The sequence below is a fragment of the Aulonocara sp. 'chitande type north' Nkhata Bay genome, linkage group LG1, assembly GCF_057382095.1.
Source record: "Aulonocara sp. 'chitande type north' Nkhata Bay isolate Kocher_YH1m ecotype deep benthic linkage group LG1, A_spYH_male_GT1.1, whole genome shotgun sequence".
Lineage (NCBI taxonomy): Eukaryota > Metazoa > Chordata > Actinopteri > Cichliformes > Cichlidae > Aulonocara > Aulonocara sp. 'chitande type north' Nkhata Bay.
Window position 1 is genome coordinate 7,400,840 of NC_141344.1, and position 16,672 is coordinate 7,417,511.

At 38.2% G+C, this 16,672-nt stretch overlaps 1 protein-coding gene across 3 annotated transcripts in view; it reads left to right on the forward strand.

Moving 5' to 3' along the window:
* Positions 1-15,625, forward strand: part of ntrk3b (neurotrophic tyrosine kinase, receptor, type 3b) — a 229,631-nt gene extending 214,006 nt beyond the window's left edge. For all 3 annotated transcript variants that reach the window (XM_086311146.1, XM_086311226.1, XM_086311314.1), the window contains 2 exons: positions 6,473-6,631; positions 11,506-15,625. In XM_086311146.1, coding sequence (XP_086167272.1) covers positions 6,473-6,631; positions 11,506-11,691 — 345 coding nt within the window. In that variant the 3' untranslated portion in view covers positions 11,692-15,625. The remainder of the gene's footprint in view (positions 1-6,472; positions 6,632-11,505) is intronic.
* The last annotated feature ends 1,047 nt before the right edge of the window (positions 15,626-16,672 follow it).

Consider the following 16,672-nt stretch of genomic DNA (forward strand, 5'->3'; position numbering starts at 1 on the left):
AATTACCATGGCCTTGTCACAAAAACCCAAGGTGATGGCATGCAATCATTTGGGAAGCAGCGAGTCAGCCACTTTTAATGCCCCTCGCCACGGCGGCTCCGGTTAAATCATTAGTATGCATCTGATGAGGCTGGGCCTTGCATGCAGTGGGCAGGGAGGACCTCAGATAAGTCATTTAGACTAACGGGAACTTAATTAATTTTGTTTAATCTTTATAAAGCTCCACAGAGGGACAGATTGGTATACAGCCCCTCGCCAACTTCTTCACCTCACACTCGGCCCACCTAGCTTACCTCGACCCAGAGGTTTTGCATAATAGGGGCGACTGGTCTCTGCATCAATATTGGCTTAATGTTGTGTACAATGTTAAACTGTGCCATGTGTAATGAGACCAGGTAGAGTCTAAGTCTGTGTTCATTTGGCCCTTAGCTTGAAGTGAAACCCTAAAGAATGAGTTTAAGGGTGTGTGGAAGAGAGAACTACTGCCAGTGGCATTGTCAATAAGTGTGTTAATTCAGGATGTGGAGAAAGGGCACCTTATTTGGAACGCTTCATGAATTTATGTTTATCTTAATTACTGTTTTATATGTCCTACCACTGAAGGAAGGAAAAACAGCAGCTTTGATTATCTTCCAAGGTGGTGACGGATCATAATTGTTTAGGCAGGGAGATGGCGGAGCAAGCCTCAAGAAATTAAGAGGTAAAGGATGCATCTGTGTAACACCTCAGATGCCCTTGAGCAACTTATAGAGAAGCACAACCGGGGTTCTATAGGATTCAGGAGAATGATACATTGATTCTTTGTACTTTACAACTCGACAGTGAGACACGGTCGAGCACAGCACTTAACCCCTGGCGGGTTCAGTGAAAGACTGTGGTTGTACTGGGCTGCTCTGAGGTATAAACATGTGTCAATGTAAAGCAGGAGAATGGAGGTAAAACTCTGCAAATCCTCCTGATAAAAAGAGGGAAAAGTTTTTAAAGCATAAAGCTCTGAATAGTAGAAAGACTTAACATCGCTACACTTGACAGAAATGCAAATGTCTGTCATAACAAATAGAAATTCAAAATCCACATTATCTGTGAAGTATACTTTTAGCGATCTATGTTTCCAAACTGCTTTTGGAGACTGTTTTTATATATTTCAGCCATTATGTTAAGATAAGATAAGATAAGATAAGATAACCTTTATTAGTCCCACACGTGGGAAATTTGTTTTGTCACAGCAGGAAGTGGACAGTGCAAAAGTTATGACGCAAAAATTAGAATACAATAAGAATAAATACAGTACACAGCTGTACAGAATAGAATAAAATAATATACTATATACAGTAGAATAAAATAGAATAAAAATATACAATAAGATAAAAATAGAATACGAATGCTATATACAACTGAGTAAAAATACGATGCCAGAAAAGATTATTGCACTTAGTGTTATTGCACATGTGTGGATGTGTGTGTTTGTTCAGTTAAAGTCTTTGTTGTGGAGTCTGACAGCAGTGGGGAGGAAAGACCTGCGAAATCTCTCCGTCCCACACCGTGGGTGCCGCAGTCTCCCACTGAAGGAGCTGCTCAGTGCTGTCACAGTCTGCTGCATGGGGTGGGAGATGTTGTCCAACAGGGATGACAGCTTAGCCGCCGTTCTCCTGTCACTCACCACCTCCACTGGGTCCAGAGGGCATCCTAGAACAGAGCTGGCCCTTCGGATCACCCTGTTCAGTCTCTTCCTGTCCCCAGCAGAGATGTTGAAATGATTCATACTTAATTATTATTATTACATTTTTGTGAGAAAATGTGACAGTGGCCATTTTGATGAGTAAATCTTACAGGATACATCAGATATATTAAGCATCTCCCATCCATATGGAAGTGAATGGATTTGAAGAATAATGAAAGTGTGTTCAGTAAAGAAGAAACGTCCTCCAGTGTCCTCCAGTTTGACATGCTGGAGGTTAATGGAGTGTGATTCTGATTCTCAGTCAGCATATAGGTGTTGGTAAAGAATAGTGTCTCTATTGGTCTTGTTGACCTGCAGGCCCTGTGTACAAATATTGATTTGTATTCAGTCCGAGAAAAGCATACAACTTTGGGATAACACTTTCAGGTAAACACTCTGCACACCAGATATCGACTTAGTCAAGACACCTGAGACAAGGAGCTACAATCAGGAGTTCAATAAACGAGGACACAAAAACACCTTGGGGTTCTTCTTTCTTGTATGATGATAGGTTACCATTGTATATCTCATAACAAGGCTTACAAACCATTCACCAGGTAGTTCTACTAGGCACCTTCATGAGTTGTTTTTTTTTCCACTGAACATTTTGGTTCACTTGTGTGTACAAAATTGTATGTGTGACTTTCAGTCATCAAAATTAACCTTTTCAAAAAAGGTTGTGTTTCTCTTTTAAATGTTAGTCTCACTTACAGGTTCAAATTTAGCCAATTAAAATATCTAACAACTTTTAAAAATGGAACTTGACACCTTTTTATCACTAAAATTAAACAGCTTGAACCCAACAAGTCATTTCTGAGTCATAACTATTTTCAACCTACTATCTGCCTGGTATAGCTGAACTTAGGGAAAATGCTAATGTTGGCTTGTTAATACAGGATGACTCATTTAGAGCATGAAATATACATGAGCGACCTGTGGCTTTTTTGAAAAGCTTAGTTAATATGTTCTAAAAGCTACCATTTGAGTAGTGCTACAGTCACACTTGAAGATTGTGCGGTAAGCATGATATCTTGTTGCCTTTGAAATGGTTCTTTCTGTCTGTGACCACTCACAGTCAGCTGCCATCTTCAAAGTGACTTTGGTGCGTGAAGGCCGAGATAACACGAGACCAGTCAGTCTGCTGTTAGGTTGTGATTGAATGGAGTCAAGTTTGCAATTATACAAAATCGGTTTGTGATAATACGGTCATTAACTGTGACAAATCAGCAGAAATAGAGCACTTAAAACTGAAATTCATAAATTCAATTCCACAAATAATGACGCAGTTGCTGTCAGTTGCAATTTAGCTTCAAAATTACATAAAGCTCACATAAATGCTCAGTAACCTTGTTGTTATGTACGAATATAACCAGAATACAACCAGTTGTCCCTCTACTGCAAAGAGATGCGTCTCAAACGAGTCCACTCTCATTCTGTCTGGGTTTATAGATTAATTTTATAAATGCATTAAACAGTCTTACAAATAATTATAAATAGTAATGGACGGTAACATATATATAAAAATACAAAATGTTATAAATTGATAGCTTTTATGTAAAAATTAGAGACTGTTCATTTCTTTGTAAGTGGGCAAGTGGTGAATGGTGCAAATGTATAAATGTTTTCTTTATGTATCTAATTCAGTCTAAACATAGAATTAAGCTGTTAATTCTCTAAAGTGATTTACATCTCTCCTTTATTAGACTATGGATGGTAATATCTAATATTTACATTTATACAGTTTAAAGTTACCTAGTTCTACAGTGCAGGCCTCATATTAGATGCAGTACCAAGAATGCATCCAGCATTAAAATTATTAATTAGAATTAAAATGTTGATTTTTTTTACCGTGTGCTAAATCCAAGGATTAACGGTTTTCTGCATCATATTATCTCAAATTATTCCAACCTCTTAGCCAGGTTTGTGTTCCTGGTTATATTTTTTTTAACTGTTGTATGTTTCTGTTTATAGATTTTTTTTCACGATTGAATCACTGTTAGCTGATAACAGCTCTGATGGGAGGTGGTGGCACTCATAGTGGAAGAGTCATAGGGCACATGAAACGTACTTTTTTGATTGACTGCACACACAGCCTGAAGCAGAGAGCCCAGCTCAACACAGAAACCTGAAACATGTGAACTAGCTAGCAATGCTAGCAAGCCCAGTTAACGAGGTGTGATTGCCATCCAGCCCAAGCAAAGATATGATTATACTTACCAAAACTGAAGCAAAAGCTTCTTGGATGCGCTGCACTTCACAGCAAGACAGGTAATTCTATTAAAAGGGACCAACACCACATTCCTGGTCCATTTTTTGAGGCGAGCTTCATTTTTCAACCCTGGAGGTTGCTGCTTGATCTGCACTATATGCCTGTAAGGGCAGCCAGTGTTGTCATTGATACTTTTGGGTATATTTTCTGAGACTGTGTCGTATAGTTTCCAAGACTGTCTTGTGTAGTTTTACAAAAGACTAATTTGAAAGTAGCTAATAGTCAGTAGTGACAGAGCTAACACATAAACTTGGTGCATTTAATAGATATTCGAGAAGGTTGCAGATGAAGGACATATAGAGGAAAACAAACAGAGGCCTTTAACTCGGCAACTAAATTTGATGAAGTGTACAAACTAAAGGACGCTCTGAATAAATGCCCAGGAAGGAGTAGACTTTTGGCAAACTGACAAATCTTATGTCTCTTTGAAAACATCCACCAAGATTCATCTGCTACGTCAAGCTGACACACGGAGATTGTGTTTGACTTTCAAAGGAAATGTGCAATGAGCGCGCTACGGAACTAGGAGGTAATTAGTAAGACTTGAGCTGAGTGTTTTTTTCTCGATACTTAAAATGCCACGCAGCACTCACAGCTGAAGGCACACAGATGTTGGAGCTGGTAAATGGAGTTGGGAAAAGAGCTTATTATGATTAAATGAATCTGATTGTGTTGTAACCCAGAGGTACAGATAGGAGGAACCATATGAGGATGAATGCAGCTACAAGCTAAGAGGTTTTCCTAATGATGATTTCAGAGCCTATGGCACGTCTGACTGTGGATTTTATTTTGTCCTAAGCACAGAAAATGAGCCCAAAAGAGTAGTTGACTGGCTAGCTTGCTGGCCTACTTGCTGGCCTGCTTGCTTGCTGGATGGATGGATGGATGGATAGATCAGTGAATGCATGGATGGATGGGTGGTTTTGATGATGGACAGATGATAGATGTGTGTCTGATATGCTGCAGGAGTGCTTTCACTGACTTAGAGATAAAAACCTCAAAGAGGCTTAGAATCCATCGTATTTTATCTCAACGGAACTGTCAAGATAAAAACAGCAAAGGCCAAAAACTGAACCAGATAATACAAATAAATGACAGCAGGAAGTGATAGGGCAACAGAATGCTTAGAATTAGTATTGTAAGTAGTCATTTGTATTAGAATGTTACAAATGAATGGTGATTAAGTAGTATTAGGACATAAACTAGAACTATGTAGACTGCTGTCTGCTTAGTTCTATATGGCAACAAACACACTAAGTGTCTATTAAAGGCTATTAGATGTTTACTCTTGGGAGTTAATTAGTAATCATAATCCTACTATCTTAAACCTTTGTTTGGAAATGTTGAGAGTAACCTTTATCTCAGTAAAAAGTAAAGAAAAACATGTACTCATCATCCAAATATATTTGTGCAGCTTTCACCACATTTGTTGTCTCATGAAATCAGCACATGGCCTGAGTATTGAACTTTAATCATGTGTTGACATGTATGTGGTTATGACAGCTATTTAAGTGCTTTAAGCTATTTTCTGATTGCCAGTAAACTTTTCTGGCAATCAGAAAATAGCACTAAAAATTTCTCCTGCAAAGGTCAGACCACCTGCATGTTTAAAACAAAAATCTGTTTCTAATACACTTAAAGCGTTCACTGTAATCACCGTACACTGTAATCACACTCATATTCTGAGCTGAAACTTGCAATACTTTGCAGCTCATTCCCACATCGGTCTTATTCAACCCGACACGGCCATGATTAAAACACAGTCACTGACACGAATGGGAAATAGATCTTAAAACAATGCCTGCTAATGGAAGCTGATGATTAATGGGTGATTGTCTAATCGATTAATATCCACCCTGAAAGGAGTTACAGCAAGGGGAGACTTCATTTCATGTGCTGCTGGTTTACAGACACCAAACTGCTTCAAGCTGATATGTGCTATTCTTCAACTGTCCCTGCCGTGTGCAGATCTTAGAAACGCATGTTTGCATGCCGCTATGTTGAATTTAATCACATTCCTTAGAAGCCACATGAACGTCTTTACCATGATGGCGCATAAGTGTGTATTCAGCAGCTCTCTTATCCCCTTGGTTGATTTATTTAAAAACTGATTAAATTCCACATTCAGCTCCATGCTGTGAGACTTTGATCCTCTGCTTAATGCCTGTACCTCTGCAGAGAAAGGATTGCTGTTTTACTTAAGAACAAAGGGGCCATTTTATACGATAACCTAAAGTATTTCTGTTGCTTCAATGCATACAGAGCTGTCAGCATTTTTCTATATTGCATCAGTGTCAACATTCAGCAGTGCAGCTGGCATTCATGAAATGTTAAGCCCAGAGTATCAGTTACATGTATGGACAGTTAATCCCCAGACACCAGGGAGTTGTGTTGATGACTGAGTCTTCTTATCTCTGTCTTAGCTGCAACATTTCTGTTTGCAATAAAGATCTCCTCTCCCCGCTCCTCTACTCTCCTCTCAGGTTGGAGGACACACCATGCTACCTATTCGCTGGATGCCCCCAGAGAGCATCATGTACAGGAAGTTCTCCACGGAAAGCGATGTCTGGAGCTTTGGAGTCATTCTGTGGGAGATCTTTACCTATGGGAAGCAGCCTTGGTTTCAGCTGGGTAACAACGAGGTAAAAAGCGCCTGAAGCACGATAGATAAACCTTCACAAGATATAGCACACACACATATTATCAAAGGCTGAATTGCAGAATCTCATGCACACACTGGAAATTATAGCTCCAGGTCATCTAGTGGTAAATGTGAAAGTCTACTTTTCCATTTCCAAACATCAAGTAGGGCAGCTTATTGCAAAGCACATCAAAATCTTTCCCCTTATGTCGTCAGCGAGGGGGAAAGGCTGAAATCCCGAGCTTGCTAATAGCAGATTTAAATGACCACTGCTATTCTGGATCTTAATCTACTGCCTCGTGTTGTTTCTTCACTCTTTGGTGAGGTGATAAATTGATGCCCATGCCCACATTACATAACGCCCGTGAGCGGTCTGTTTTTTCATTGAAGTCTTTGCTTTAAATCAATAAAATTCAATTAGGATTACGCTTGTAGGGTAAGCCCAGGCATTACAATAGAATGGAAATATCAATAGAAGTGTCAATGTGCTTTTGGGCTTTATACAAATGTGATATTTTCATATTTTTCTGCATCTTGCGCAGAAGAAGTTTTTAGGCATGCTAAATGAAACACTCGGCTGATTAAACTGTGATGAGATGAGTGCTTTATTATATCACAGCCAAAGAAGGTAAATTGTTTTCCAAATGTAATTTTGTACATACAGATAGTACAGATGAAATTCTTGTACTTGTTATTCACTTATTCACATGCCTATTATTCAGTTGTTGTCATTGTTTAAGTCGTTGAAAAATTACTGCAATAATTATAAATGAGCATTAGTGACTCAGTGACAGTGGGTACTGTAGGAACATGTTTCAAACAGGCATCACACTTCTGGGCTCCACTGGCTCCACTATCATCCTCTACGGAGCTACACCGACCAGCTTATCTGCTTTTTTTTGTTTGATTGGTTGGTTTTTTGGTATCTCTAAATACAGCAAAGAGTAATATATGTACTCTATACAGAGAAATACATTCTTTAGCAGAGAGTGTGATGCATTTTCTGTGGCAGACATGTCTCAAACATTTATTCTGCTTAGTGCCCGTTAACCAAGACCCCTGTTTTAGTTTTATATGTGATAGCAAAATGGAATAGCAGGTTACCCCATGGTGTCATGGTCTGTGTCCTCAGAGGTCAGTGTGCCATATGTTTGCATTAGCAATAAATTTAATAACGCTCTATATTAACAGTTACACACTATATAGAACCACTTTATAGAATTATATTTGTTTGCAGATGTTGGCAGCTATCAGCGAATAGTTATCAGCTATTTTGAAACAAAAAAAGACACGTTTTATCCATAACAAGAACTCCATAACAGCAAATGGACTGTACAACAGAAAATACAAATGCTATTTATGGTCTCCTCACAAGAATGATAAGAAAAATAAACTAAGCCAATATGGCACGTCTGTTAATACAGAGACACACGAAAATAAACTCCACCTAAACTTGGTTTATATCTGACCCAGATAGACTGCAGGTCATAACTTCTTACCTGAAGTTCAGTTCACCTGACGCTCGGACCGGCGGCCGCCTCGGGTCTCTCCTCGTCCTGCCTCCGATCTCCCTCATCCACGTGCTGGCCTCCATCACTTGTTCATTTTACTGAATCTGTGGAAGCTCCGCGATGCCACCACCAAACAACTGAGTTATTTTTACACACCGGCCAACATCTGGCCAATCCAACACCTTTCATTGTTTATACCGTTACAAAAAATAAATAAATAAATAAATAATCGGGCCACCAAGCAAATGCCCGGTATGCCCGATGGCCAGTCCAGCTATGGCTGTGCCATCAGTTAACCCTTGGCACGTGTGCCTAGTGTAAAGTTATCGTGACCCACAGTAGATACATTATTGGAAAATAAACCATAATTCTCATTTAATCTGCTATGCAGAAAGCAAAAGGTGAAAACTACACTGCGTGCTAAATTGATGGTCAAGGATATTATAGCCAACCTGCTCTGTTTCATGCAGCCCCTCTTGCCTTGGCCTATTAGCAGCAGCTGATCCCAGTCCAGCCTTATTACATCTGCCCTCACGCTGCTGCTTATCTGTCCTCTCAAGTTGCTTATTATGTGAGGGGGTTGGAGTTATGCTTTGTACTGCGATCAGAGACCCCAACTGTGATCATAGAACTAGGGTGACTAATCACACCCTTGTTTTCACTTTCACTTGTCTATTAGTACATGTTATCATATTTGCAAGTATATGATGTATGTACGAAGGACGCGTGCTACAATCTGAATCTCAGATGGGAAGTGAGACTACTCTAGGCTCTAATTGAGTCCAAGTACTATGTCAAGGAAAAATAAAGGTTGTAAATCACCAAAGCCCTGCAGAATACATATTATCTATATTATCTAGCTTCACTCACCTGAACTGTAACAATAAGTGGTCACACAAAAGTAGGCGTCAGCATAATAAGTCACATGAAAGGGTGCAAATAACCAACCAGAAACACTGACAGGTCTACTTACAACAGAGCAGCTGACTTGACAAACAAAGATAAAACTATACTATGGGAAGAGTTTAAACACTTAATACAGGCTGAAAACAACACAGCTGCTACAGCCAAAGCAGCAGATTGTGAATGTGTGTGGTCAGTAAGACTGGAGAAGACCTGATATATTAATAAAGTCTCGCTTATTTGAAGCCAGAGGGAAGCTGAGAAAAATGCTGACTGTGTAAGTTAACAGATTTATCGATATCACAGCTCTATCATTACGACGCAGAGGAACCTGATGGATTACAATTGTTATTCCATTAAATTAATGTAGCCCCCATGATGTTTAATAACATCAAACACGAGCTTAGTCTCTGTGCAAATTTAATAATAATAACTTTATGTGCATAGCGCTTTTAAAGCACACTTTTACAAAGTGCTTTATTTGAAATAAAAGCCGACACATGCAGACACATAGTTAAACATATGGTCTCAGTGTCATCACAGTATATACTTGCATGCATTTATGTAAACTGTGGCCCAAATTAGTGGGCAAAATCCTTTTTTTCAGCAGATTTAGGCGACCTAATACGCTGAGGAGGACTGTTCCAAAGTTTAAGTGGTTGTGGTTTTAAAATAGTTTGGATCAATAAAACAATCCTCATTTTTCTTTATCATTAACAACAAAAAACAGGGGGGAAAAATAAAATCCAAATGCTAATAAAAAGGATAAGATAGACGGAGGGAAAAGGAGGGAAAGGAACAAAATCAGAAATTAAAACCAAGAGACTAAACATGAGAAAACTAAATAAAAGAGGAAGTAAAACAACAGAGAGACAAAACAGACTGAGGGTGTACTCACACTAAGCATGGTTGCCTCGTACCAACACCAAGTGTGTTTGTCCCATCTTCCCACAGCCTCGCTGTCCTGTGCTCAAACTGCTCTTTACATGCAGACCCAAGTACACTTCACTTTGTTTCAACATCTCAACTTCGCTTCAGAGAGCACAATGAGCTTCATGATTTTATGCATTTTGTAGCTTAATTGGAAGCGGTGACACACTGGCCTCTCACATGCGTTACAGATTTGCTATTTACATAACACAGTGATTTTTACAGGGCCAGTCACTGTCACTGAGGAAGCATTCGAACACACTACTTGTGTACCGTGCTTGGGTCTAACTGAGCAAGGCTCATGTCTTCAGTTGGACCAGAGCACAGTTCACTTGACTGCAGCCGTGCACACACCAATCACATTACTGTTAGAAGTAGAACTGGTTTTGGGGATTAAACACGTTTACAGTGCGCCATAAAACTAAATATAACTGAGAGAAAAGAGAAAACCAGGAACGCAAAGAAAAAAAACTGTACCAACAAACAAATTAAGGACCCCAAAAACATGACATTCCCCCACCCCCTGCAGTGGCGCTATGCACCACAGTTAGAGAAGCACTGGGTGGATTTTCCAAAGCTACTGCTTGATTGTAGCGCTTGCGATTGTGGAATTATGCATAAAGGCTCCAGTCAGTCTTAAAGGTAGCCCGTCCGCATTTTAGAGACTCTTATCATCTGGGGATGAGACATGACAGACGGAATATAACAGAAAGTAAACAAACGGTAGAACAATAGATCAAGTGTGTCCCTCCTGTTTTGTTCTAATAACGTGTACTGCTGTCTTGAGTAAAGTAAAGTCACATTTATTTAAACACAGATCAAGTTTGTCAGACGTTCCTTCCAGAAAATTAGGCTTTAGATATCAGTAGATTATCAAATCCTTTGTTCTGACACTGTTGTTATGCTGCAGACTTGCAAGAGCGTGAAATTGCATGACACCATAATATGCCTTATGGGGAAAGTTTCTGTTTTCCCTCTTCAGCTGTGTTGTTAATTTCTACGCCTTGAAAAGTGAAAACTTAAAAAAAGATGTTTGAGATAGTTTTGATTAGTACACAAGTGTGAAGTGTAAATAATGTTAAGAAATCACAGTTTTTCCATAACATGACCCCCCCCTCCCCCAATTGTTTCACACAAATAGATTGCTATCCATTCTTTTAAAGTACAGTGCCCTGGAAAATGAAGCCAAATTATCACGACAGCAGTGAGTCATCTGGCTAATTAGTGCGCAAGCACAATAGAGAAAAGATCAATCAGCCTTTTAACAACATCTAAAACATCCCAGCCCCACCAAATAGTCAGTATTGTTAGTTTGTGCTGTGGGACAGGAAAAAAAAGTCTTGTTTCCCTTTTATTATTGCCCAAATTTAGGATTGAATGTGTTCTGTTTATTTCTTTCATCTCAGTTTCATTAGTTCAAACCTCAAAGGACATTTCTGCTCAGTGTCACCGCTTTCTCATTATGAACAAACCAAAGCAATCAGTGAGTGAGAATCTCCTGTTTCACTCCACTGCCCTGTCTCCTCTGCAGGTCATTGAGTGCATAACCCAGGGTCGGGTTCTGGAGAGGCCACGGATTTGTCCTAAGGAGGTTTATGACATCATGCTAGGCTGCTGGCAGCGGGAACCACAGCAGCGACTGAACATTAAGGACATTCAGAAGGTCCTGTTCGCCATGGGAAAAGCCACGCCGGTCTACCTGGACATCCTGGGCTAGCAGCGGCCCGTGAGTGGCCTCGCCAGATGCAAAGATCGACAGAGACATACAGACAGAACGACCCACATGGATCCAGGAATAACCAAACCAACCTACTTCACTGTCGAAAAAACACCTGCATTGTTTGGGAAGGACTTAAGTGCCTGCAACACTTTTGGATATAGTGGATAAAACGTATTCAAAAAAACACGCACTTTTACATTTTGTTTACTTGTGTATAAGATGTACAGGTTTGAAGAAGACTTTTTTTTTTGGTTTTTCCTTGAAAAACTGCAAAAATACACAAAAATGGAGACCGAAAGGAAAGTGGACTGGCAGTAGGAAGGGGCCGCAATTTGATTATATTATGGAGAGAAGACATCAGAGTTCAAATCTATCCTAGGTTTGGTTTTATGAATATATATAGAAATATTACATATATTTTATATTTATTTCTTTTTGTCAAGGTGTTGAAGGGTCTCCCATGTGTGTTGCTAAGGGCTTGGCCCTGTCTGAAGACGCCACCGACAAACTATTGGCAGGGACTTGACGTTGGAAGCCTTACTTGCACTCTGATTGGCTGGCTCTGAGCTCATAAAGGGAGCTCTTTGGAATAACACTGGATGGTTGGAAAATAGCAGCGCTCTGTAGAGGACCTACCCAATCAGACAACTGACAAATCTATTTTAATTTAAAGATAATGTACATATTGTAAAATTCTATGTGTCAGAATTATGTTAACTTATTTTTTCCGATGTTACTTTGATTCCTTTTCTGACTGTGATCTGGGTGGCTAAAGTATAAAGCTATGGTATTTGTTTTCATCCTAATCCAGAGGAGATTTCCTTGGGAATTACTCGTGTCAGTGCTGGTTGTCTAATGTGGTGAAGGTGAATGCCAGTGAATACAATGCGAAAAGCCCACTGACACCGAATCAAAGAGACTTTGGCGAACGTGGGATGACTCAGAGCCATGGTTCAACATGACACTTTCCAAAGAGGTGATGAAACCTCGGATTCACGTTCCTTTTCATTTGCTTTTTATGGCAAGAATTATAAGTTGGTTAGTAATATCTCACGCCTCAGCCCTCAAATACACATACACACGCTTTGTCATATTCAAGCTTTTTGATGTAAAACTGCTTAAAAAAAACAGCGTTTTTGTAGCTTTGAGTGTATTCATCATTTGTGAGTCGCAGGGTTGTTGTCTTGAATTAAACAGCCTATTGTATGTGTTAAAGGAACTATTTGACATTTTGACCAATATGATTGCTTTCTTGCTGAGAGTTATAACAAATGCAGCTTTTATATCTTATTTTTTAATATGTGGCTACAGGTTTCAGCACATAGTCAGCTCAGCTTAGTAAAAAAAGCATCAGCTAGTTAAGCTTTTTTTTTTTTTTTAAACTTGTTGAAAAGCACATTGACATTTTAACTAACACGTATATTTATCCTGATAGAGCTTATATGTAGCTTTGTGAATAATAAGTAATGTTTTAACTGAAAAATAATTATATAAAAAGCTTTTTCTTTTAAATCGAATATTATTAATTCAGTTTCTGTTCTGCTCTGAATTTTATTGTTAGGCCTATTTCAGATTTTTTTTTATTCAATCATGAAATTGTAATGGAAAACCTGCCAAGTAATTTTTATGTCCCAATTTAAGCCGAATATACCCAAAACTGCTACTGATTTACGAAAAGGAAAAAACTGCTAGAGTGAGTAGCCAATAAGAAACGATTAAAACGGTGAACCCCAAACGTCAGACCACTCACACTCAGATTAAAATGTTAAAATCTTATGCATGATCACATCTCTGGTCATTACACAAGTAGAACATTCAACATTTCATTTCCATTTTCATGGATAACTTTTGATATTTGTTGAACGTTATTCTCCATAAACAGCTTCATTTTCAAAATTAAGTTCTTTCAACTAATAAGATATAAGAAGCATCCAGGATTAGAAAGAGGTCAGAAATGAAGAATAATAGCAAACCCAAGTTTTAAAAAAATCCTTAACAAATTCAAAAGAAAAACTTTAATAGAAAAATCAACTTGAGTTTGTAACCAATCCCTTAGATTAAAACCAGAAGGATTATTATTTGAGTTAGCCTATATAACAGCACTTTATCGGATAAGTTTATAGAGTAGGATTAAGTACTTTGTCCACATATAAACACCCTGGAAGCTGTTTTTCACAAACTCAATTCTCCTAAAATTGCCATTTAGAAAACACTTGTGGCCTCCAGTGTCTTTACGGTCGACACTTTGTGAATCCGGTGATTAGACCTATTTTTTATGCTTTTAACGATAAATTTAGTTGTTTAGCTTATTTACATATTAACATATTAAGTATGTTCAACATTCATGTTATAGCTGCAAAAACAGATTTTTTTAAAGAGTCAGTTAAAGCCATAGCTAGAGTTTTGATTGATAAACATCAGTACTTTTGAAGACTTTACAAACTTGAAAATGTAAGTAATAGCCATGCTGCTTTGCTAGTAAATTTCTGTAGACTGTAGCAATGTTCCTTACATTGTAACAAATTTTAAAATTTAAGCTCAAAAGGTTTTAACATATAATGTGTCATAAAATGTGACACATTTCTCAAAAATACAGTTCGGTGGAATAAGCTAATTGGGTAAGCTACACTGGACATGGAGGGTTAGCTAGCTTTGGTTTCTTATGTCTTGATTGTGTTAAACTGAGGTTACTGGCCAACTTTCTTTCTCCCCACACTGAAGTGCATTTTCAGATGTTGGGAAGCTAATTTTGTTGCAAACAGCTATTCCCTATTTCCAGCGTTTGAGCCAGGCGAAACTCACAAGCTGTTGGTGCTAGCTATACATTGTCAATGCCGATATGAGAGCTGCATTGATCTTATCATCTAACGCTCAGCAAGAAAGCAAAATAGGATATTTTCCCCAATGTAGACCTCTTATTTTAAAGTATTATAGGTTGATGTCCTCAGGATCCTATCACTATACACGCTGTTAAAAGAAACACATTGCATTTTTATTACTATTATCATGATTTCTCTTCCATCAGCTGCACAAGAATGATGTTGGCTGATTAGAAAAACACTCCTGTTACAATTACAGAGACGTGGCTGCAGCAGGCGGATACTTGTCTTAATTTTTGGGCTGTACACAAAAAATAATAACCACTGAAGTGGGTCAGCTAATTGTGTGGTATCATTGCAGTTTTTAAAAATAATTACAGTATTAACTTAAAGAGAAATATGAAGAGTTTTGTTCTAAAATCCAATTCGACTCAAAACCTACAACCAAATAGATATTACTTTTGAAAAATCTCATAATTAAGTGCTCAGTTGACAAAATGAGTTATTTCTTTCAGAGTGGATCCTGAAGCATTCTCACACACTGAATGATAAACCTCAGGCAACTATTTTATTTCATGTTGTATCTGGATATAGAGTGGTTTACAAAGGAGCTCTTCACATCTCTTCCTTATTATCTTGACATGAATTCTCACAGTATCACAATGTTGTCTCTGTTTCCCTTGGGACTGTGTAAATCATTAATGAGCATTTGGTTATTTCGAGTATTTTGTATGAAAGGCGAGATCCAGTCCATTGAGTTACCCAAAGCATTGAGTTTTTGTGTATTCTCTTGTGGTAAAGATAAACGCTTAAAGACATTATGACACAGACCGTGAGCGTTTGCAGGGTATTGTAATCCTTTCATGGTGAGTTGAATATTCTTTAAAAAGTCTTTTTTTTTTTCTTGGATGAACTAACTGAACACTTTTTGAAGCAAAGTTGGCATATTACCATGTACACATGTTACAGAATATTAAAATGTGGTATAACATCTACAGTATATAAAATACTGGTATTCCATGATAGATCTTTGTATTAATGTGACTCTCTTAAGAAAATGTCTTCAAACAATCAGACGATCTCTTTTTCCATTTTGTCCTGTCTTATAAAGATGTGTGAATTTGACTAAATCTTGTCTTCATCTAAATCTCTCACAAAGCTGAACAGCATGGGTTCAGTGTGTGTCTGTGTTGTCTTCTCCTCTTCTATCCATTGTTGATGTGATAGAAGTGATAGAAATATGTCTTTTTCTCAGGTAGTTTGGTATTTCTAAAGGTACATAGTTTATATCCTTGGATACTACAGGACGAGTCCAAGGGGAAACCTATTCTTCTGAAAAATGAAGCCAATGCTGTTTATCTAAGGCCCACTGAGGCTTTTCCATAGACTCCCATGTTAAAATGTCCAACTTTACAACAGGAAAAAAACCCCACATGTTTACAGCCTGGTACAAAAATCAGTTTTTTATTTATTGAGTTTATTTTCCTTTTTGTGACAACTTAACAGGAGGTACATTTCATTTCATATATTTTATTTTGCGCTACAACATCGTAGGGATAACCAAAATTATTGCAACTGTGTGCAATGAACTTGGGAATTGATTGCCTTTGAAATAGTGGCTCCAAAGATAGGGACCAGGTCTGCAACCACTCGCAGTCAGTTGCTGTCAGAGCAACTCTGATGTGTCAAGAGGATAGTAAAAAGACAGAGTCAGTCTGTAATCAGTCAACTAGATTCCACTGAATAAAACCAGGCAATTACATACAATCTGACAATTAACTGACAAACTAGTAAAAATCACAAATTCTTTTCCCATCTGTTGTAAACCAGTTTCAATCTACATACACAAACATTCATATTAAACAGTAATTCACATTAAAGACTTAGTGTACATTCAGCCAGATTGACATCGATTTGAAACAGGGACTCAGAAATACCTCCACAACATATTTGCTGCAGGACTGCAATTTCACTGCAAAATAACACAGGCCTTGGCAACCTTGCTTTTATATAGGAATATAATTAGAATCTAACCAGTTGACAACCTGACAGTTATTTGCAGACAAGTTGTGCTCATTGATCAGCTCTGATTGATTCCAGCATATTGGCAATCAGGTTTGTAAATTAGATGGCATTTATTTCAGTCACCTTAAATACTT